Genomic DNA, 24,643 nt, shown 5'->3' with positions numbered 1-24,643 from the left:
AGGCCAGACTTCAATTCTGGTCTAGCTTACTCTCTACCTCCAACTGTCAATTCATCAAGGAAGCTTATCATCAGAAAGAGAGAATCTGAGAGCTTTTCCTAGAAGTACAAAGAGAAAGTGAGAGGGGATATTAATCACTATGAATAGTAAGTGGAAGAGAGTATAAGAAAAGCCATCTGGGAAGGATAGAGGAAATGGAATAAGGGTAAAGGGAGGATCTGAAAAGGGCAATGTGAAGTAAAGGGTGTGCTCACTTTACTTTGTTCAACCAATCAGTATTTATTAATTGCCTCCTATGCACCAGGAACTGTGCTAGGTAGGAAAGATATAAAGATAAATTTAAAACAGTGGTTGTCCATAAGTAACTTTTATTTGATCAGAGGAGATAATGTATTCATACATATATTTATAAATGCATATGTATATAAATATACATATATATCTTCATGTACATACTTATGCATCTATATTTAAATATGTTCATATATAAGCTAATGGAAAGGGGTACTAGCACCTAGAAGGATCAGGGAATATCCTGTATAGAAGATAGTTTTTGAATGCAGATTTTAAAGAAAAAAGAGATTTTCAGAAGTAGAAGTTAAGGGAAAGTGTATTAAAATAGTTTCCCCAGTGCAGAGGAAGAACCAGAAGATGTAATGCCATTTGTAAACATTAGCAAAAACCAGTGAGAAGAATAATCAATATTAGAGAAGGTAGTCCAGAGAAAGACAGATTTCCTTCCATGAGCTCCAGAAGATGGCCACTGTTAAAGGGAGAAATCTAGGGTGAAAGGAAGTTAAGGACTGAGCCCAGACTCCTAAAGACCAACTTTGAAGCCATATGCTTTCACACTTTGGTATTCACAGGTGGAGGCTTTATATACTTCTGTTTGAAGAAATGAATAGTTGTGAATTCCAAGCAATTGGCTATTCACTTCTGTCATTTACACTTCACAAAAGCCTCAAAGGTGCCTGTAGAAAGTGTTTTTACACATCTTTGCCCAAGGCTTTTATCAGTCTTATAAGTAATTGAGTAGCTGTTAATTCTAAAGCTAACAGCTGTGCATACCTGTCATTAACATTTCAAAAAACATGTCAAAGGTAGGATAGGGATCATTTTTTTCCCTCTGAAAGTGTCAGTTTTCAAGTAGTAAAAGAAGAAAGTTTTGGGTGTAGTTTAATGAGGAAACTCTTTACCAGGACTTCTCATTACAGCATCATCTTCAAACCAAAATCTTAGCTTAGAAATTGCTAGACAGATTTACACATATGAATGGGGTACAAAATTCTTCAGTCCACTATAAAAACACAAAATGTAGAAACAAGTTCATAGGCAAATATTGCTTCAGTTTATCCTAAAGAGATAATCCCATTTTAAAAAATTGCTTTAACATTTCATACTACAAAACTGAGAATCCTAGTTTGGAAACTAACTTTTGAGTATTTCAATTTTTATAACACTCATTTTTTTTATAATAGATTTACAATGTAATATTGAAGAAGTTGTGACTTGTCCAAGGTGGCACCAGGTAGTAATTAGCAGAGCAAAGTTTCTAACTAGGGTCACAATTAGAACTTTCTATATTACTCTGTGCTTCCTCATCAAGCTAATCTCATCATTATTTTTAAGTAAGAGAAAAGTGTATTTTCTTCTTTGTACCATTTAAGTATTTATTATGTACTATATTACTATTATTTCATAGCTTCATAATTTTAAGGCTTAAAGAAACTTCATAAATTACTTCTTCCTTCCACCTAAGAGATGAGGTAACTCAGATTCAGAGTAATAAAGTTTATTGTTCAAATTCACCCAAGTAGAAAATTCTGTAGAAGATTAAATGTTTTTCCCTCCTATTCATTAATTGTATCAAAACATTTAGAAGGAAAAAAATACGTTGTTCTAGAAGATTAAAGAAACTATCCTATTGTCAGGCATAGACAATGAAAATGACTGACCCAAAAGACCTGGAGAAAATTCCTTCCACCTTGATTCATCAATAAATTTAGAATCTGGGCTAGAAGAAAAGTTTAACAGTTAATGGGCAGTTGTCTGGTGGATGGCAAACCAAAGAACAGGGACATACACACATAAATAGGGTTTTGTTTTGTTTTAAGCAGTCTTAGAGCTAAATTACAATCCCTTTATTTAGGAGATTAGAAAGTTGGGAGAAGACATTGGTGGGGAAAGAAAGGGACAAGAGAGGAAAAATAGAGAAAAGTTCTTAACCTTGAGGCTGTAACAAATTAACCTTATGGTCTAAAGATTTGCCAAAGATTTAATATATTCTATTCGATACCAAATGCCAAATCCTAGATCAACCCAATTTGCTCAGGCAATTCTCAAAGCTTTCTGCATTTCTTAATATATATCTTATTTTACCTTTTAAACCCCCCCCACACACACACACCCCTTGTTCCCACCTTGTTAAATTCCCCGCTATTTCCACTGCCTTCCTAGTATTATTTATTTGTGTACAGAAATTAAGTTTCAATGAGAATTGCTTCAGGACATGGCCAAAGCATGTCACAGTTGCCTAAATTAAAAATACATGAATTTTTTTCTCCAAAATTCATCTTTTTATTGTAACAAACCAAAGTACTTTAGTTCTCTACTTTCCTTGGCAATAGCAATTCAAGATATAACACAATTCTAATTCAGAGATGATTATCCTTCCTGCATTTATGATCACAATATCATAGTGATTAGACATTTACATTTCAAAGTATTTTCTTTGGGACAAGATCATTCTGGGTATTCATATTGCATAGAAGATTTTTCTAAATTCTAGTTTCCAAATGAACCACATATTGTTCTCCTCATGAATCAATATGAGGTTTATGCTTATTGTTTTATATTTTATGAAAATGAACAAAAATAGGAAGTGAGGTGGATTTTTAAATTTCATTTTCAGTATAACATAACTACAATGTGGCTTTTCTTAACAATACAGAAAATTATGGAACCATGTTTTGATTAGAACCCACTTTTCTTGAAGTCTTAATTTTATGCTACACCATTCTTTTCAAATCATAATTGGGGAAACAAAATGTCATAACTGTATAGCATTTTATTTGTGTTTCTTTAAAATTATGTTTAGGGCTAGGAAATAAAGAAGGAACGAAGAAGAAAGAGAGGATGGAAGGAGAGTGGTAGAAAAAAGAGAGAGAAAACGAATTACTGAAAAATAAAGTGTTTAATCACTTCATAAAGGAAACAATAACCAGATATTTAGTAAGCCCTTTCTCTGTGTATATATCTATTATCCATTGAGAAAAGTGTAAGGATTATATTGGAGTCTCTGCTCTCATGAATCCTATTGTTTGGTAATGGGGAAAAGACATAAATATAGGTAACTATGTAATACACAATATTGTATAACACTGTACATGATTTAGAGAATTACAAAGTCAGCTGTTGAACTAAAATTTTTAATAATCAAAAGAAATCCAATAATCCTAGAAGGAACAGTCTTTCAGTTGGGCTTTAAAGGGTAGGAGACAACAAACAAAAAGACTAAAAATAAATTATTACATTATTCAATTACTTTCTGTTATTATAATTCAGTTAATTCAGTTAATTCTAATTCAGAAGTTCTCAAATTCAGCACTTCTAGTGTCTAAAATACTTTGTATCAAATGGATCGTGATTTTTCAAAGAAGTTGAGTTCTGTTCTCATTCTTTTAGATTTCTTTTGGCCTCTAGCTAAGTGATTGTCAGAAGGAAAGCACAAGCACTGTCTTTTACTTTTTATTAACCAAGTTTTTTTTTTTTTTTAATATTGCATGATCTTCTGCAATGAACATTTCACACACTAATTGAAAAGGTGAAAATGTTAAAGGCTTCTTTAACAGAGTTCAAATACTGCTGTGATTAGTGGCTTTGATCTTTCATTTGCCCTCATTTTTTTTTCAACCACAATTACACTTAGTTCAATGGAACAATGAGCTCATGGAATGAGGTTCTGTCTCCAGCAATAAGCTGGCAACCTTCTCTGACTCCTCATTCTATGTCATCCTTGTCCAATCCTGCCATAAATTTCCCATAGAGATTTTACCCACAATACTGGAGGTATTCCTCTGGATCATTGAACATTTTATGGCATTACCTATTGTATCTATTAATCACAAAAAGAGTTATAATAATAGTAACATAAATGAAGAAGAAAGCCAGAGAGCTTGTTCTATGATCATCTCTAATACTTACTAGTCATTTGATTCTAGACAGATATTTTGACCTTTGTGGACCTCAGCTTCTTCATCTATAAAAGAATACTTTACTCTCTACCTTAAAAAATTAAAAAGTCTTATAAAAAATAATTGCTTTTTAAACCTTTTAACACTATATTGAAAGATGTTATCAAACACATTATTATAGTTTTACAATGATGAGAGTCAACTTTTTACCATGCCTAAGAACTAGTCTTTGAGTCAGGAAGACTTGGGGTCAAGTCCTAACTCTAACACATTTCACGTATGTGATCATAGGTAAGTTACTTCCTATTATTGTTCTTAAGCAACTCTGTAAAAGGTTCAATTATATATGAGTTATTGTCTCCCTGGATAATCTATAATTTCTTTGAAAATGAAGATCAATTCCTTCATTCCTTCCTTCCTACCATCTTTCCTTCCTTCCTTCCTTTCTTTCTTAGAAACCCAATCATTGCTTGGCAGATGAACTTCAATAGTTTAAAGGAAGCTAGGTAATAAAGTGAATACAGTGCTGGACCTTGAATCAGGAAGACCTGATTTTTAAAATGACCTTAGATACTTACTAGCTATATGACCGTGGGCAAGTCACTTAACCTCTATCTGTTTGTTTCCTTACCTAAAAGTGGGAAATATAATAACACCTATTTTGAAACATTGTTTTGAGGATCAAATTAGTTAATATTTGTAAAGTGCTTAGCAAACCTTAAAGGGCTATATGAATATTAGTCATTATTACAGTCATTATCATCACTCTGATTTGTTCTTCATCAGTAGAAAAACTTTCTATAAAATTTTCTATTAAAAATAGGTTTAGACCACTATTCATGTAGAATTGTGGTTACTCTGCCCTCATATCTTAGACCCTCAGAATAACTTTCTCATGTTCAATGTCTATATCGATTTACCAGATCTCAGAAACCCACACTAATGTCCTTACATTTCATAATTATTTCAAGGACAAAGTTCTTAAGATCAGAGGATCATATTTCTGGAACTGGTCAGAAGCCTCTATTATAATATTCTAATTTTAAACCTGAAGAAACACAGATGTAATATGGTTGTGACCTCACACAGATATCAGAAATAGATTTAAATTTAAATCCTTTGCATTCAGATGATATAAGTTCAAATTCTTCGTCCAAATTCTAAATGGAAATTCAATTCTAATTCTCTCCAGAAGATGTATGTTCTTCTTAATGCATCACAGCTTCCAAGCAAGCTACTTAATGAAAATATACAATAGCAAAATAGTTATTGGAACAGTTTCCGTATAAATTTTCATCATGATTTTATATATATATCAGTGGAAAGCTTGGACACAAAAAAGTCACATGTGTAAGATAGACATGTAGAGAATATATAACCATTTTATGAGTATAGAATGGGACATATACCAGGAAAATATGCCTATGACCTTTTGTGAAACAGCAAACTACTTAGCTATAGCTGCAGGACTGCAGTATCATCTGGTGATGTCATCATGCAGTTTTCTCTATGCTTACTTAACATTGGTTACTCACCTCTGCTGGTCCTGTGCCTGGGCTGCCATTGAAGTTGTAGATTATCACACCTTTTGTTCCCCACATTTCTGGTTTTCTTAGACTTTGCAGCTCTCCACTGGGTGTGCCATTCCACTGTTCTCTATTTCTTAAAAGGTATTGTCTGGTATCAGATTTTGGACTTCTACTCAGGACCACCTACTATTGATCTGAGTACTACCCTTACAAATTGTGATGATTATAAAGCCTCTCCCTGATTAAAGTAGTTACAGACTGAACTACTATGACCCAATTAGCAAAAGCAAGAAAAATCTTTCCAAACTAAGAAGGAAAGCAGCAAGTATAGTGGAATGAAGAAATGATTTGGAAGCAAAGGATCTTGGTCTGAATACCAGCTCTTTCACTTACTATCTGAATAACTTTGATCAAGTCACTTAGCCATTTGGGCCTCTATTCCTTCAAATGTAATGATTAGAGGTTTCTTCTTGTTCCTTATGATCCTTCATTTTTCTTTAATTTTAACCTTTCCTGCTGAAGTAGAAATCATAATCATTGGTCCCAAACACTTTTGACAAACTCAGAAATTCTCAAGATTCCCTCTGTCTTAGGATGAAAATGAATTAAAAAAAATAACAAGATGTTAATGAAGGAAATGTAGTGGTTGTTCGCTACACATCAAATTCCTTTAGATTTATGCATGGAGTCCATGATTCACTCTCACCTTTTATTATCTCTCTTTCCTTGGAATTGCCCAGTGTTATTTTATGACTATTTTGTCTACCAAAGACCTATCTCTATTGGAGGAAGAAAGAAGAATGGCCCAAATAAAGCCTTGAAAAGACTCAGAATAGCAAAAATAAATAAATTAATAAATAAATAAAGGTGTTTTTTTTCTTATCCTGATCTGTGAAAATGACTTCTTTACCAAGATAGGAACTGGCATAACTTTGAAAATGAAAATAGAGGGGTTAAATATAGAGACAAGTACCGTAAGTTCATGTCATTTCTATCTGGGCTTGCTTCCTTTCATCAAAAGTGTTCCAGAGTTTAATTCATAACAACTTTTTTTTTAGCTTTTCTTTTAAGATAATTCCTTCTTACTATGACTCATACATAGAAGATGATCACATTTAGGGAAGGCAACAGTAGGCACATTAAGTGTTTTCTTCATTTCAAAAAATCTGTTTTTCCTCCCAAATATCTCACTGGTAACTTTTAAAAGATCTGAAGAATATATGGTTGCAGTAAAACAATTATATTCTATCTGTGATGAAAGAACAAACTAAAAAAAAAAAGATTAAATATGAATATTCAAGCTTGTGCTATATAATTATTTTTTTTTTCCTGAGGAGGGGTTGGTTGGGGGTAGAGAATATGTGTTAGACATAAAAAAAAAAAAAGTAGCAAAGACCATTGTCCTATTACTACCTTAAGAAGCATACTTATTGTTTAACCTATAGTGTAGTCTCAGATTAGTACAGATGTGAGGAAGGGAGGTATAATAGAAAGGGCCTCAGAATTTGGCATGAAAGGATCTAGATTTTACTCTTAGCTTTGTTAATTTCTGCTTGTGTTATTTTGTGTAAAGAACAACACCTCTTTTGATCTGTTCATTCCTAATGTATGGGTTGTTCTTGTTGATCTCATGGGTTCTTGGTGACCTTCTACCTCTAAAATAATAAAGGTTCATACCCAGGTCCTATGATTCCGAAACAATTGTTTTTTTTCTAATATGTTAATTTGACCCTCCCCCCCAGATGAATATGAATGGTATAATTTAATTATAACATCCATCCTTTTAAGAATACCTGCTACCTCAGAATTAGACCTTACAAAAGAAAAAAAGATTTGAAATATTTTTTCACTTTCTTTGAGAATTCATATAAAGTTCCTATACGAAAAAGGTGCTCAAGTTCCTTTTTAAACTGCAATACAAGTTCCAGCAATGTTGCTTTATATATCTTTCATCATTGCCTTCTATGAAGTAAAGTATTCTGTTAAATTGAGGGGAAAAGAGACAACCTCTGGATTATAAATCATTAACATTTTTAGTAATAATAAAAATTTTAAATAGCACTCATATTACAATGGAATTTTTGCAAAGAAATATTTTTGCTTCCAAAAGCATAATCACAAATAGACAAACATACTGACCCCAATACATTAGGCATAATTCTCTTCTCCATTTTCCTCTCATACACCACATCCTAGTCTCTGGGTTGAGTAAGGGGATTAAGTTCATCAATTTATCAATCAATTAAAAACATTTATTAAGCACCTGCTATGTGCCAGGCACTGTGCTAAGGGTTGACTTACAGCTTACCTTGCTTCCCTACGGCACAGTCCCATTTCCGTGTCCAAACTTCCCCCTGAGACTTGGGAAGCAGTCATCCATCCTGTCTTCTCAGAGTTTCCATGCCAACGTTGACTGTACTAGCCTGGTTTCAGACCTAGCTCCAGGTTGTCAAGGCTTGAATTCCTCATCTGGCAGAGATCAGCTCTGGCAACTGAAATTGAGGACAAACATCATAGGACAGAAATATACACTCCAGGCCCATTTCTTGGAGCCTGGATAAAAGAGAGGTTAGCAAGAGAAAGTAAGTCATCCCCTCCTCTCATTAGTTTCGTTCATGTTCTCCAGACCGCAGCCAAAAGATGGAGGAATGCAGGAGCTGGGTCTCACCCGTTTTAAAGGCACAGGTAGCCAATCAGACGAGGATAATAGCCCACTCACATTTTAAGGGACATGGTGGGCTCCATGTTGGGCAAATTGAGTATGCTCTAAGATGGATTACATTTAAATCATGTTTTATGATTTGCAAAGTTCTCTTTATGGTATCTCATTTGATCTTCCCAACTCTGTGAGGTAAAAACTATTATTATCCCTATGTTATAGCGAGAAAATCAAATATGAAAGGGGTTATGTGACTTGCCCAGGATCATAGTTACTAAGTCCAATGTTCTTACTCACGTGTGTATATATGTATCTATATTGACACATATATCTATGTGTGTATACATATATGGGCATGTATGTGTCTGTCTATCTACATATATGCACATACAGTATACATACAAACTCACAAATATCTCTCAATTCATTGTTTGCTTTCTCAAAATAACCATTGAAGATGCACAAAGGACCATAAAACTATGCCATCCTTTGACCCAGCAATATCACTACTAGCTAGGTCTGTCTCATAAAGAAATCAGAAGAAAGGCGAATAGAATACCCTCGTACAGACATAGGTATGGCAGCTCTTTTGTGGTAGCAAAGAACTAGAAACTGAAGGGTTGTCCATCAATTAGAGACTGGTTGAACAATTTGTAGTATAAGATTGTAATCGAATACTATTTTGCCATAAGAAATAATGAGCAATATGATTACAAAAAACCTGGAAAGACTTCTATGAAGTGATGCCAAAGGAAGTGAGCAGAACCAGTAGAGCCCTGTTCACAATGATACCAGTAAAGAATGATGATCAACTGTGAATGACAACTGTTATCAGTAATGCAAGGATCCAGGACAACTCTAAGGAACTCATGATGAAAAAGGCTTTATCCACTGCTAAAGAAGCAATTGATAAAGTCTGAATGTAGATTGAAGCATGCCATTCTTTATTTCTTCCATGAATTTTTCACTAGTGTAGGCAATATCTTCTTTCACATCATGATGAACATGGAAATGTGTTGCATAATAATACATGTACAACCTAAAAAAGAAGAGAAAATAACCAAATGAAATATTATGACATGCAAACAGCTAAAGAATAATGTATTTTTCTAAAGGGCAGGGACTATTTCATTATTATTATTTTATACCTAGCACCTACCACAGATTAAGGGCTGTGTAAGAAGTTTAATAAAATGGTTTAGAACTCCAGAAAGCTCTGCTATTCACCAGAATCCTGCCTTGTACCAACATTTAGTGTCTTCTTTTATCTTCAGCAATCATGTAGCCTATTAAGCTGGTTTCAGTACTCTAAAGATCAAAGAGACTGTTCTGGGGATTTTTCTCTAAGGTTTAAATTTACTGGCTTAAACAAGGTTAAAATATGGAGGAACTTCATTGTGCAAACATTGACTTCTTTTCAACCCCTTATCTCAGTTTAGCTCATGCCAGCTATATGTTTAAAATCCTACCTTACTTAAATTATCATCTACAAAATCTTATACATGGCCTTATAAAAATCATCTATTTCTTTATTTTTACAACACAATAATATTCCATCACATCAGCATTCCATATCTTAGCTAATCATTGTCAGACATATTTTATGTTTCAAATTTTGTTTTAATTTCTGCCACCACAAAATGAGCTGCTATAAGTGTTGTTTTTTTTAATATAAAGAACTTTTTCTTTCTTTGATCTCTTTTGGGTATGTGTTAAGTAGTAGTATAAGATGCTTAAACTTTCAAATTTCTTTCAGAATAATTGTAGCCATTCATAAGTTCACTAAAAGTGAATTCATGTAGCTGCTATAGCTGTTTTATTTGTTGTTGTTTTTATAGAGAGAACCTTTTCTTTCTTTGATCTCTTTTGAGTATAAGCCAAGTAGTGGTATAACTGGTTCAAAAGACACAAGATATTTGATAACTTTTTGTTTGTGATTTCAAAATACTTTCAAGAATAATGATTACCATTCATAGGCCCATTAATAGTGAATCCGTGTGGCTCTTTTCTCATAACCTTTGCAACATCTACCATTTTTTTCTTTTCTTTTTTTTGTTTTTATCATTATTTTATTCCATTGGGTAGGAAATAGAATCTCAAAATTGGTTTAATATTAATTTTTCTAATTACTAAATAATTTGGAGCATTTTTTTTCTATATGACTATGCATAGTCTGGGTTTCTCCTCTTGAGAATTGTCTGTCCATATCTTTAGATCAATTGAAGAATGGATTTTTCTTTTCTTATAAACTTCAATCAGTTCCTTAACTATTTTGGAAGTGAGATATATACTGTAAAATTTTCCCCCACATAATTGTTTAACTTTTAATCTCAGCTATTTAGATTTATCTGTACAAAAAGTTTTAATATCGTATAATCAAAATGATCCATTTTACCTTCTATGTTATTTTATATTCCTTATAAGTTGAAATTGCTAGGTAAATATAAGGAATTACTATTAGCAAATGATACTTTAGAACAACATCAATGACTATATTTTCAAAAGGGACATCAAGTAATCCATGGAAGAACATATGCCCTTGGTCGGATTTATTCCCCATATGTCATTTTTCTTCACTTTTAAGAAGAGTGAAGAAGAATTTGATGTTTATAAGTGTATTTTAAGGGGAAAATATCTTAGATTTTTTACAACTCATTATCACATAACCAATAATTATTTAAGAAACTATGCACAGAATTACTTTATATGATCCCATCTATTTGTCTATTTTTTGTCACTTTCTGTTACAAAAAGAAATGTAAGACTAGTGCTTTTAAACTCAGTTTAACACATTTTCTCCATGACTACAGTGAATCAAAATGATAAGGATTTCAACTGGAACAATAGTGTAGACATATACCAAGATATTCAAGGGTTTGTGAGAGTCATTTTTATGATCTAAAATGTTCCAGAGAACAACTGTGAGAATTTGCAATTGTCTAACACTTCAGTTCTCTTCTGAAGGTAATAGCATTACCAGAATTGTGCAACAGAAATAATTGCTTTCTTTTTATGATAAAAATCTAGAGAAGTTCAGAATCACCAAAATCTCATATGGAGAAAAAATTCATAAGGAAAAAATTAGTAAACTGTATTTTTTTAGCACATAAAATGAATACTCGATTAAAAAAAAAAAAAGAATGAGTACATGTTTCACCACTAACTTTGTTAAAACCCTGAAGGTGTAAAAGCAATTTCTGACACCAACTTTGACATTTTTTTGTTTTGGGGCTTTCATAACAGGCTTAGTATAAACCTTATTGCCATTGCTCTGGCAACATCCTCCTGAAACTCAAAAACTAAAGTAAAATAATGTAGCCTTTATTTAAAAGAGCAAACTATAATATTTCTCTCTGCATTGTTTAAAATTGTTTTTCTTATGTCTTGTTATTGCTTTTGTAATTTGACCAACAATAATCCCGAGAGATTTCTTTCTTTCTTTTTTAATGCCATAACTCTCAAAAAGAAAGAGTAGTAAGTCAGGATAGGGGAAAACACTTCAATTCTTAGAGATTTAGTATTTGGTATACTACTAATACTCCAATATACTTGCCCTTGAGAACATCTCCCAGGATGCCTCTGTGAAATCTTCTGTCTTTTTGTAGACTTTGCACTAAAATTATGCCAGTTATCTAGCTATATCAAATGATATTATCTAGCATTTATGTAGTACCTTAAAGTTTTTGAAATACTGCTCATGTTTTGTCTTTCTTGCAACTCTATGAAGTGGATACTACTATTTACTGTGTGCTTTAGTTTTTAATGTTTTTATTAATGTCCTTTGGGTTTTTTATTGTTTTATTTTTTACATCAGCATATCTTTCTCCATCATCACTTCCCTTTCACTTTTTCATGTCAAACTGATCCATTTCTTACAGTATAGTAATATTTTAATATATTCATGTATCACAATTTATTTAATGACTTCCCAATTGACATTTCCAATTCTTTGCTTTCACTAAAAGGGCTTTTGTGAAAAACTCAGTCTATACAAACACTTTCCTAAACAATACAATATCAACACTTTTTTTTTTAAATTTACATAACCCTGGGTTATAATGTTAGTATCAGAATCCCAGAGTTAAATGACAAAACATTTTAGTCACCTTATTTACATAATTACAAACTGCTTTCCACAAACTTGTGTTGATTTAAAGGTCCTCCCACAATGCACTACTGTACCTATTTTCCTATAACCTTACCAAACTTTAATATTTCTATCTTTTGTCATCTTCAATAATTTACAAGTTGTACAAAGAAACCTCAGGGTTGTTTTAACTTGCATTTCCCTTATTCATAATTTGGTGAATTTTGCCATATGGTTATGTAGTGGCTATAAATATCCTCATTTTACTGATAAGAAAACTGAGGTTGAGAAAGGTTAAAAAAACTTGCCTAAATTTACACAGCTAGTAAGAATCTGAAGTGAGACTTGAGCTCAGATCTTCCTGGTGCCAAGTTCAGTGATCCGACACACTATCATCTGGCTACCTAATATTACTAATATCAAATAAAGTGAATTACTTGAACACTTGATCAATGACTGATTTTTAAGCTTTTAACATATACATAAAAATATGCACATATTGTATGTCTCTATATAAAATAGCAAAGGCTGGATTTCTTCTGTTTTTAAATAAGAAATTTCAAAATTCTGAAGGAAATTGGATCACTGGTCTAAGTGTAAAGTCTGGGTCCATCGCAAAATGAATCTAGCTATTTGTCTTCGGGATTTGGTGATTTCTTTCCAAGACCAAAATTCCCCTTCTGACAGCTTTCATTAACATCCCAAGGCCCTATCACTTTCCTCTTCTTTTTTAGAAAGCCATAGATAATTAAATTATACATTATTATATTTTTTAAATTATGTTATATTAAATTAACTAAAAACTGACCTTTGCTCTTTAAAATCTCAAAATCATTTTATATGTACTATCTCCTTTGAGACTCAGACAAATCCTGTCAGGTGGGTGCTATAGGCATCATTATTCCCATTTCAAAGATAATGAAACTGAAGTTCAGAGAGATAACTTGCTCCATACCACATAAGTATCAGAGGCAGGACTTTTCCCCACATCTTCCTGACTTAGAGTACACCTCTGTTTTTACACTATTGTATGCTTCTCATAGTTGGTGTCTCAGAGATTTTAAATTGAAGAGTCTATGTAAAAACATACATTTTGTATACAAAGATATTATATATCTGCAAAGAGGCATATAGGTATGCTTGAATGTATTTGTATATGTATATATCTGTATATGTATATAAATATATACTTCCATATATACATACATACAATCCTAATCAATGTCTTGTACTTTGGTACCATTAAAGTACATACCTGAAAAAATGATCATACAGATGTTTATAAGAATCATTTGGAAGGAATACATGCTGGAATCTGGAATCAAAAGATCTGGTATTTCAGCCATTGTAATTACTACTCATTAGTGTTCTCTGCATCTCAGTTTTCTTAGCTTTCAGATATGGGTGTTCAAAATGATGAACTATAAAATGCTTCAAGCCCTAGATCCCACAACTATTTGGCAGCTTTTCTTTTCATGTATTGAAAATTTTACTTGACTGATCCCATTAACTCTATCCAACAGGGATATGAGACAGCTCTTTTCCTTTAAATTGCCAAACCATTAAGGGACTATTCTCAGAGTAGCAGGCCTGAATGATTGGATAATAGTGATTATATGTTATTTCTTTAAAAAAAAATACAATTGGAAATTCGGGAGCAACTGAAAATAAGTGAAATAGAGGAATAGATATCTGAAATAAAATCATCATTCAGTCAACATTTTATAAATGATCAAGAAGATAAAAAGAATTCTGAATTTGATAACTTTTCCCCCTTTTTGAATTGGGTCTATAATTTCATCTGAGTCAGAAGCTTCTGGTGAGAAATGCTCTAAACAGTTCAGGTCAGCACTTTCTCTGACACAGTAAGGATTTAGAGAGTTTGCTAGGCACTTATAGGTTAAGTGAGTTCCCTAAGGCCCCAGAAGCCAGGATGTATCTGGGCAGGACTTGAGCACAAGCCCTCCTGACTCCAAGGTGAAGGTGAGATTGTTATTTACTACCTAAGGTTGCCTCTCATGAGAACCTGACAGCATCAAGTCAAGTATACAATCATTTATTAATCACCTATTATACGACAGGGACATTTTTATTGTTTTAGGAATGCATGAAATTAAAAGCTATGTCAGAAGAGATGAATGTGTGTGTGTGTGTGTGTGTGTGTGTGTGTGTGTGTGTGTGTGTGTGCTGGGTAAGAGAGAAAAAAAGTAAAATTTTCACAGGATAATGACATAAAAGACAGATTATTGAGCTTTAGTCTCAGCCTACTCTCTGATCCAGAAGGGCAGAACTGAGAGCAATGAATGAAAGTTTCAGAAAGAAAATAGAGTCTTGATTTAAGAAGGAAAATCAGTTACAATTAGCAGAAGCTAAATGGGCTTCCTCTGGATATAATTTATTTCTCATATTAGGTATTCCCTGGAAGCAGAGATGATAATAGGATGAAACATGGAGAACTTGGAAGGACCTTAGAGAGCATTTAGTCCATTTTACACAATTTAGCCCAATTATACCCTTTCCTTCTCATGTTCAACTGTCCTAAAATTTCTACCATTTGTGTTACAATTGTAGATATGATGAAATATGTAGATATGAGGTAGGCCACTGTAGAGTGATTAAATTACACTTAGGCCTCCTCTTTTAAGAATGTTTTAATTATATTTTTTCTCAATTACACATGAAAATAGTTTTTATTATTTTGTAATTGAGTTCCAAACTCAATTCCTTCCTTTCCTAACTGTAATGTATGGCCAGAAAGGGAACACACTCACAGGGGAAATGGAGGGGGGCGGAGAGAGAGTTGAGAGTATGGAGAGGGAGAAGATTGGCCTTCCCCTTTCTTCTCTTTGGAGGGAAGGTAACACAGTTTTGTCTCCCTGAGGGTAGGAGTATGTCTCCTCAGAGAATGGTTCTGGGAGATGGAGGTTAAGAACTAGAGGGAAAAACTTTGGTAAGATAACACACTGCCTCCCCTTTTGGTCCCAGCTATTGTTGAGAGGCAGGATGGACTCTTCTGCCTCTGGATCCTTCGGGTACACCAACTGCCACTTCTCCCCCCAAACCTTGGATTACTCCACAGCCCAGGAGAGATGATTGCTCCTTGAGTCCAGTTGTTTGGATCCGTGGGATCCAGAGTTAATCTTCCCTTTTAGGGAGAGGTATGGTTCTCCCCAAATCTTCAGCCCCCCTTCCTAGTCTCAGATACTAGTCAGACCTGATTCTAAGTAGTAGACACTTTATTTGGGTTCATGTAGGAAAGGGATAGGTAAGGGTGTCAGGTTTGGAAAGTGGGTGAGCAGGAAGCCCTATTGACTGACCTCCAAAAATCTCGGGGTTCAGGCTCTTGGCCTTGAAACCTCTTCAGACCAGCTGCTGGTTTGGTACTCCTGAGCTAACTAATTTGAGTACTGAAGTTCAGGAACAAGTTAGTGAGAAAGATGGAAAATAGAGATCCTTGAAAAGGTCTCAGAGGATGGCTTTTTCAAGTCCCAGTCCTCAATATTCATTGATGACTCTGAGCTGTTGTTGAAAGCTGACTGGGAGATATTCAGGGATTCACAGGGAAACAATGATCTCCAGAGAGAGACCCAAACTTCTTCCTAGCCAGAGAGAACTGCTTCTACCCCCTGGCTCCTAGGTGGAAGAAGTGAAGAGATCAGCTAGAGTTCCCAAGCTTCAGGATTTTTGTTCAACTGTTTTCAGATTTAATTCTTGGGGATATGAAAGTTTTCAGTTCTTCCAAGGCAGTATGGTCTAAGGAGAGTTGTGGTCATTGATCTCTGGGATTATGCTTTCCCCATGCTCCCCACCCCCTGCCTCCATAAGCAGTCCTCTACTCTATACTCTGAAACAACAACCAGGGCTCATGCTCTCTTGTAACTTAGATCACTTTTGTTCCTTCTGGCCCTATAAACAAAACTCCATCAAGAGATAATGCTCTTCTCAGCCCTGATTCAGTAAACCCCACTCTCCCATAAGGGTCCACAAACATTCCTCTGTGTATTGGAACTGTGACCAGGACTCCTTCTCCCCTATACCACAAGTTCCAGTGCTCTAGTGTTCCTTTTTGCCCTGAGACCTCAACCCAAAACTATATATTGCCAATTCAACAGGGTCCTGCACCAAGTACTAACAAAAGATCTTCTGTAATCTTCTTCTGTCCATTTGTCTGACCCCTACCCACCCTACAGCCCATGTGTTGAGAGCTCCCAAAGCAACTGTCCCCAAGTCCACCTGTGCTAAACTCCCTGGGCCCAATACTACCTTGTTGTGACACATTTTCCTTCATAAAATTCTAAGTTGTCTTAGGGTTGAAAATTTTCTTCCTTCCAAACTTTTGTAATATCAGGTACTCCAGAATTCAATTTGAGGAATTATTTTTAAAAATTTTAAAGGGGAATATGAGAGAATTGAAGTGAATTTCTATAACTCTGTTTTTTGGACTTATTCCTCTTTTAGGTTTGTTCTCTTATTATTATAACCACACAGATTTTAAAAATAATATTAATAAATTTACAACTAGGACATGGGGTTCCTAACAGGGTAAATTTGTTTGTGTTCTCTCTAACCCAAAATATTACTTAAAATGTTGTATTTGCTATATGAACACTTACTAATGACTCAGAGGACTACTAAATAGAGATATGTTTTGATTATCAAAATGAATTTTTAATTCATTTGCCAATTTAAAAGAGTAAAAGGAGCATTGGTTTCATCACTTTTTGTTTCACCATTAGAACAGAACAAAATGAAGAAATGTGTAACTTACTGAATAGATTTCTGGGGAAGATAGTCCACTTTTATATTCTTATAAATCAAGAGATGCTTTGACACTCTAAAAAATGTTACAACAAAGAAGTGTTGATATGTGGTCATGTAAATTTAGCAAATATGATCCAAATAAATTTATCTTTTAACTAACTTTTCTTTCCAGCATCTATTGCATCTACTTGCAATGATCCTGGTATGCCTCAAAATGGTACCCGCTATGGAGATAGTAGAGAACCTGGAGATACCATAACTTTTCAATGTGATCCTGGATATCAACTTCAAGGACAGGCTAAAATCACTTGTGTGCAACTGAATAACCGATTCTTCTGGCAGCCAGATCCTCCTACATGTATAGGTAGGTACTCTCTAAGGAAAAGAAGAAAAATAAGCATCAAACCTTTAATTTATGAACAATATACAGATTTCTATTAAATTTATTAAACTATGCTTCAAAACTGTTGCAAAAAAATTGTTACAAAACTGTTTCTTACAATCACCTGAATCTCTGAAACTTGCTACTTGAGACTTTTAAAATTTTTTGAATGTTTTATGTAATTTTCTATATAAGGTTCTATAGTAGAATAAGCATAAAAAGATTTGGAGTTCTAATCTTGGTTCTGTCCCCATTCTTCTTCTGTGACTTTGAATAGGTCACCTTCCTTTTCTGGATCTCCATTTCTTTATCTATAGAAAGAAAGATCTGTATGAAATGATCCAGAAAGCCCCTTTTAGATCTAACTCCTAAAATAATAACAATAAAATCAATATTAAACTTTACATATATTTTCTAATATGGCCTGGCAATATGAGAGATAAATACTGTAGGTATGAGAACTTCTGATATTAAAAAAAAAGAATCAAGATAATAAGTGATCAGATTATTGCCATCTAATTAAGGAAGCTCAAATCATGTGAGGGTAACTAGAGTTGCTAGTGTTGCATGTAATAAAAATCCCCTTCTACAAAATGTACATCTATATACTAACAGTTCCAAGTTTAAGAAATTACAGATTCATGACCTTATAAGTTTGCCTCTAATTTTAATATGGAACATTGCCTATGATGTAATCTCAGCTTAAAATAATTCTTTCCTTCACAATGACTTCTGAAATATTCAGCATCATTTAAGTTATTTATTGAAAGTTGGAAAGTATTCCCATCAACATGAATTACTCTCAATCAACCAAATGACAAGAATTCTTGGAGAAGTTACTATTTCCCAGACTTTGCACTAGTGGGTAACGATTCAAAGAAATAAAAGAGAGAGGAGGAAAAACAGAGTAAATATAGAGAAGGATAAAAGAGGGAAGAGGGAAAGGAAGAAAAAAGGTAAGGGAAAAGGAAAAGAACTCTACCCTTAAGGAATTTACATTTCAGTGGGAAAAAGCAATGTATATGTACATAGGTAAAAACAAAGTCACAGGATCAAAAGAGGTCAGTAAATGGAAAATTCATGTGACTAAAAAAATTTCAATTTTTGCTAAATTTGCATTGATTAATCACCCTCTATGACTCATGACAAATTTTATTTTGTTTAGAACAATTATTATAAATATCTCTACATCTTTAATATAATAGGAATAATATAATTAGTATAATAATAAGCAGTGCATAAAATAATAGTTGGTATACATAAAGTGTCTCACAATTATTTGACTATAAAAATAAAATATAAGATTAATTTCAATAATGCACTTTAAAAACCTGTTATTTTAATGATCTGTCACATTTCAATTGTGTTTCTTTATGAGCTATTTTGGGAAAAAATGTAAAATTTAATTAAGCCAAGAGAAGAGTCAGTGATAGTGAAATGACATGCACATAGTTAATCTGCCATTTTACATAGGGTGACCTTGAGGGGATTTTGCAGTTTAAAATAATTTTTATTGTCATATGCATGGCAGCATTCAAATTCTCAGTAGTCCTATAAAGCTATGACATATAGCTTTTAAAATTCTCACAAAGCACTTATTGTAGAGTACTGAGGATAGATGCTATTTAATAGTGGTACTTATTAGCATTCAGAACATTGTCAGACAGCGATTCATGTTTATTTAATGTTTGGGGCTGTATTCGCACTTTATAACTTTCCTGGGAATCTTCATGTGTTTTACCTCAAGCTGAGTCATCAAAAGACATGCAAGATTTGTGATTTTTTTTTTACTAGAATAATTACCTATAAAATCAACCATCTTGTTAGTTGGGTCTATTTTTAAATGAAGGAAGTCTTCAGGTTGTTTGCTGCATTTTTGGCTAGGGGGAGAATACATTAAGCAGCTACCAGTTAATGGCTTACAAATAGTCCTCTGCTTAGATCAAATTAAACACTTAATTCCAAATTCACACATCTTTCCCTCTAATTTATACTGCTATTCAGCTCCAAAGTAAGTCTTGTAATTGTCAATGACAACTGTAAAACCTATTGTAACTGTGAGGAGAACTAAGTAGGTATCTGATGTTGTACTTTGATTCTCTTCTTTTTTTTAGAGGCCACTCACTCTGATTATAAAAAGTAAATAAATAAATCAGTAAACAATTAAGCATCTTTTCCTTACTGAGCACTCTATGAGGGCTTAGAGAGAAGCACAATTTGAACGAAATATATCCTTTGCCTACAAAGAACTTAAACACTAATAAGGGAATATGGCATTATTTATAAAAATGCTTCTCTCTTGAAAGAGAAAAGAAATGCATTTTATTTATAGATATAAATACACACAAACACATATATTACATTTTCATGTACATTAAATATCGGTACTTTTCTTAGTTATGACTTAGTGTCACAGAATATAATGTTAGAGTGAGAAATAACTTTAGAAGCCACTCAGTCCAACCTTCTCATTTTTAGAAAGAAAACTGAAATTGAGAGTGTCAACGTGGAAATCTAGAGATCCCCATTTTATTTAGTTTGAGGGTAGAAACCCCAGGTTTTGACCTTGTCACAGGAGAGGTTTCCCCCTGAGGGAAGGTCCCACTTCACCAAACAATAGAATCCACTTCAGGTGGGAGGTAGACCCCATCCAAAGTCAAGTAGCTCATTTGTCTCCAGAAGCCTTTCCCAGTATATCACACCCCCGTTTTGAGGATTGAACTCGGGACCTTCAGCTTGTGAGACTGACATGCTACCTACTGCACCAAAGCTAAAGTGGATATCATTTGTCTGGTGAAGTAGGACCTTCCCTCAGGGGGAAACTCTCCTGTGACAAGGTCAAAACCTGAGGTTTCTACCCTCAAACTAGATAAACTGGGGATTTCTAGATTTCCACGTTGACAAGAGAAAGGAGTCATGGTGTCAGACTTGGGATGGCTATCCAGTCCTCTTCATTCCCAGTCTGGTTCTCAATACATCATCTTACCTTTGACTCATTTTCAGATCTGGTTTAGGGTCTAAAAGTCTTGTCTACTAGATGTGCCAATTGCACTGGTCTCCTTTCCCAACTTGTACCTTCCCACCAAGGTTAGGTCCCCAGAGGGCAGCTTTTATCTCTGGTCCTAGGGATAACTCTGTAGGTTTTCACTCTTAACCTCAAACCTACAGCCCAAGACCAACCTTTCTCAGTGTGTTTCCCCAGTAGTCACCCAGGGGATACAATCAGCTATTAGTAAAGGTGTTTACTAAGATGACATAGTGAAAACAGTGAAAAAATCTTTCTTCCATAAAACTGCCATAAAATCTCCTGTAAATACATAGGAATGTTAAGCTTAAACTTCAGAACATTATGATAGTGAAGGCATTTAGTGTATGTGTGTGGCAAAGGTCACTCACTACAAGATCTGGAAGTCCTTACTTTGTGTAATCCTCTCAGTGTTTCTTTCAGTTGGGGTACCAGCATCTTATCCTCTCCCCAGTCCATAATTGTTTCTCTTCTCTCTCACTTGGGGTTATGCTCTTTGGAACTCTTTCCTCTCTCTGGTGGCAATATTTCTATATTAGTGTCTCTCTAGTCTATATTTCTACTCTTTGCTGAATGTAATCTATCCTTTTGGTCCAATAGCAATCTTTCAAAGCTACACATCCCCTGTGTGCATGTGCACATGTGAGTGTCTGTATATGTTATTGTAGAAATCCCCTTTTTCTAGTAGTCTCCTCTACAATCAATTCTATTTGCCATCTCTTATTCTGAAACTCTGAAAAATCACTAGGGTTTAACTAATTATTTAACCATTAAATGACTTAATTTAACTATTTGATTATTTAATCCTCTCGTTGTGATAATGTACTTACTTTTTACTCTACCAATTTACTCTACCAATCTCAGTTTTCCTTTATTGACTTAATTAGGGAGGTAGCCACAACTCATAACAGTTTTGGAGATGTTGTACCTTGTTAGCATACAGCAAATAAGGTTGGGGAGGTGAGCTGGGAAGAATCATTCAATATATTTTTTTAAAAGTACTAAGTGGAATATGCTCAAAGCGCTGTCCTGAGTGTTGGGAAAGATAAGGTAAGACATGTCCCTACCCTCATGAAACTTATAGACTACTGAGAGATGAAGATATCTGTATAATTAATGGAGGGGAGTATTGTGGCTACAGAAAACTTCTTTGAGGAGGTGGCCTTTGTATTAAACTTAAAAGAATAAAAATAAATTCAAAACGTAAAGAGAAGACATTCAAAACATGGAACAAGTTTTAGCCTAGATATAAAAACAATATTACTCGCTTTTCCCTAGCTTTTATATTCCTTTGTCAGGATAGAAATAATTTTTGAATTTAAGAACTACTTAGCATGAATAATTAGCTAAAAATTAGGAAGCTACATGATGGAAAAGGTCATGTGATCCTTATAAATTGTTCTAACCAGAAAAAAAAAAATTTATTCTTACCAGAAGCCTGTACCTCTTAAAGGTGCTCTCCTTTACTAGTTCTGCTTACTAAGTTGTCTTCCCCCACTAGAAGTAAGCTCTGAGAGTGAGAACTGTCTTGTTTTCTTACATTGTACGTTAGGATACAGCTCTTTATAAATGCCTCATTTCTCTCTCTTTCTTCTCCTTTTCCCATCTTTGCTGTCTCTAACTCCTTTTTCAGAAGTTGTGTGCCACTCTCCCTTTTCATGAAAATATTCTCCCTCCTGGCTTAAATCTCTTGGAGATGTTAATTCCCATCCAGGCTCAAACATGTTCAAGAGCTACATCCTTGAATAGGTCTTTCCTTATTACCCCACTTAAAAGTGCCTTCTGCCTCAATCACTATATTTCCCTATCTGCTAAATATGTTGTATCTCCTCAGCACAATGCAAGCTTTTGATGGCAGAGATTTTTACTTTTAGGGAATGACTGACCCAGTGGCTGACACTTTGAATGCAGTTAAATGCCTCTTGATTGACAGCAGCATGAAAATTAGTTGACTATTTAGGAAGCACCTGTCTTGCCCCAAGTTACTGCTAATGAGGAATACTCTGATAGTATTGGAGGCTAACAAGGAAAAGGCAGATTACTGAGTAAATTAGTTATAGGGTCCCTATATTCAAATGTTTGGGGGGTTATAGTTCTGTTGCAATGTCCATAAGGTTTGATGGATTCACTAGTTGTGTTACATGCTCACTTCTAATCTGTATTTGAAATATTGTCCATGTTGTCTAATTAAAAACCTAATGAGATTAAGATGGGAATTGCAGAATAAAGGAATAAATAAACAAGCAAGAGGGCCTACTTAATTCCACTTTAAAGATTTTAAACAGTCTCAACCCAAAAGCTCTCTTGGGACCTGCAGGGAACAAAGGCAAGATTTTCCCTTTCTTTCTCTTCAGTAAGTATTTGAATGTTATATCTGAACTCTTCCCCCTCAGAGCACCCTGGAGCCAATGGCCTGAATCTGTCATTTCCCATCTCTGAAAACTTGTATTGAGTCAAATCTGCTTCTTAGATCTTCAAAAAAGTTTCTTTTCTCCAGTTAGTATGTCCCCCCGGTTTGTTTTTCTCCTTTTCTCTTCCCCCTCAACCTTTTAAAAAAAATGATTAACACCAAGTCCTTCTGTTCCTTTATTCAGTGACAGATATTCACGTAGAAAATTATTTCTTTCCTACTCAATCTCATTGGGCCTTATACACATGTCTAACACACAGTAAGCTAGGCATTAAATAAATGACTATTCCCTTCCTCTCCTTAAGTAGAATGGAGGTGTGGGCTCGGGGAAAGAATTGAATATCCACAGCTAAATTAAATAGTATGGTGTTGAAATTTCAAGTGATTAGTTTGTCCCAGAAGGGTCATCTTATTCTTTGGAGTTCAAACAAAGCAGAGGAAGGAAACTATGTATGCTAATTTCTGATGCATGTTATTTAAAAATAATGATTTAAAGATGTCAGGTTCTTCTAAATATGACTGATCATCAATGATTTTAAAAATTCCTATTCCTTTTTTAATAATGCATTATTCTTTACTAAAATCTGTGTCAAAAATGTCTTTGCTAATATTGAATAGTCTTGGGCTTTGTAATATTTTCTTTATATAGTTTGTCTTTTAGTTAGGATTTCAATAAAGATATGTTGAATGAAAAAGTAAATTTTTCTCAGATTATACTGGAAAAAATAACCTCTTTTTGGGGAATTGATTTTTCTTTTTATTCTTTTTATTATATTATTATTTTATTATATCATTTTTAAATATAAATTTCAAAATCCTTATTTTCCATCTTAGAATCAATACTGTGTATTATATGGGTTCCAAGGCAAAAGAGCAGTAAGGGCTTAGGCAGTGGAGTTTAATTGACTTGCCCAGAGTCATAAAGCTAAGAAATGTCTGAGGTCTAATTTGAACCTAGGATTTTCTGTCTCTGGGCCTTGCTCCCAATCTACTGAACCACCCAGCTGGCTCCAGGAACCAATTTTTAAATTACCTTTCTCATTCTCTAAAATGAGCAAAAAAAGATTTCTTAAAATTTAAAATGTTATGTAAGTGTGAGACCTGATAGCATAGAGATCTAGCCTCTGTGAAAGGACAAAGACCTAATTTTTCCACATATTGGTTGTCTGACCCTGGACAAGTCATTTAACATCTCAATGCTCTAGCACCATGATGGTGAACCTATGGCACATATGCCAAAAAGGACATTAAGAGCCACCCCTGTGGGCATAGCTATAGTCACCCACCAGAGTTTATTACTAGAAAGTCAGAGGAACTCAGTATGGAGCTGTTCCCTTACCCCCTGCAGGTGACTACGGACATTTTTCAGTTCACCTATCCCTCTGCCCAGCAGCCAATGGAAGCACTTTCTTGCTCCCCTGTCTGGCATATGGGTGGGAAGGATGAGGTGTGTGGGGCTCAGCACTCAGTCTGGGCGTGGGGTGGGATTGGTGGATCCTGGCACTCAGTATCTAAAAGGTTTACCATCACTGCTCTAGATATACTATAAGTTAACAAGAAGACGCATTGCCTGAATTGGTAGAGGAAGTTTCTTTAC

General features: G+C 34.3%; 1 protein-coding gene across 2 annotated transcripts in view; it reads left to right on the top strand.

Annotated features, from left to right (window-relative positions):
- Positions 1-24,643, top strand: part of CSMD1 (CUB and Sushi multiple domains 1) — a 2,624,761-nt gene that overhangs the window by 2,153,088 nt on the left and 447,030 nt on the right. For both annotated transcript variants that reach the window (XM_056823354.1, XM_007476228.3), the window contains exon 27: positions 17,402-17,593. In XM_056823354.1, the coding sequence (XP_056679332.1) occupies positions 17,402-17,593 (192 nt within the window). The remainder of the gene's footprint in view (positions 1-17,401; positions 17,594-24,643) is intronic.

This window comes from Monodelphis domestica, chromosome 1 (genome assembly GCF_027887165.1).
Source record: "Monodelphis domestica isolate mMonDom1 chromosome 1, mMonDom1.pri, whole genome shotgun sequence".
NCBI lineage: Eukaryota > Metazoa > Chordata > Mammalia > Didelphimorphia > Didelphidae > Monodelphis > Monodelphis domestica.
This window is presented reverse-complemented; position numbering and strand designations above follow the sequence as displayed.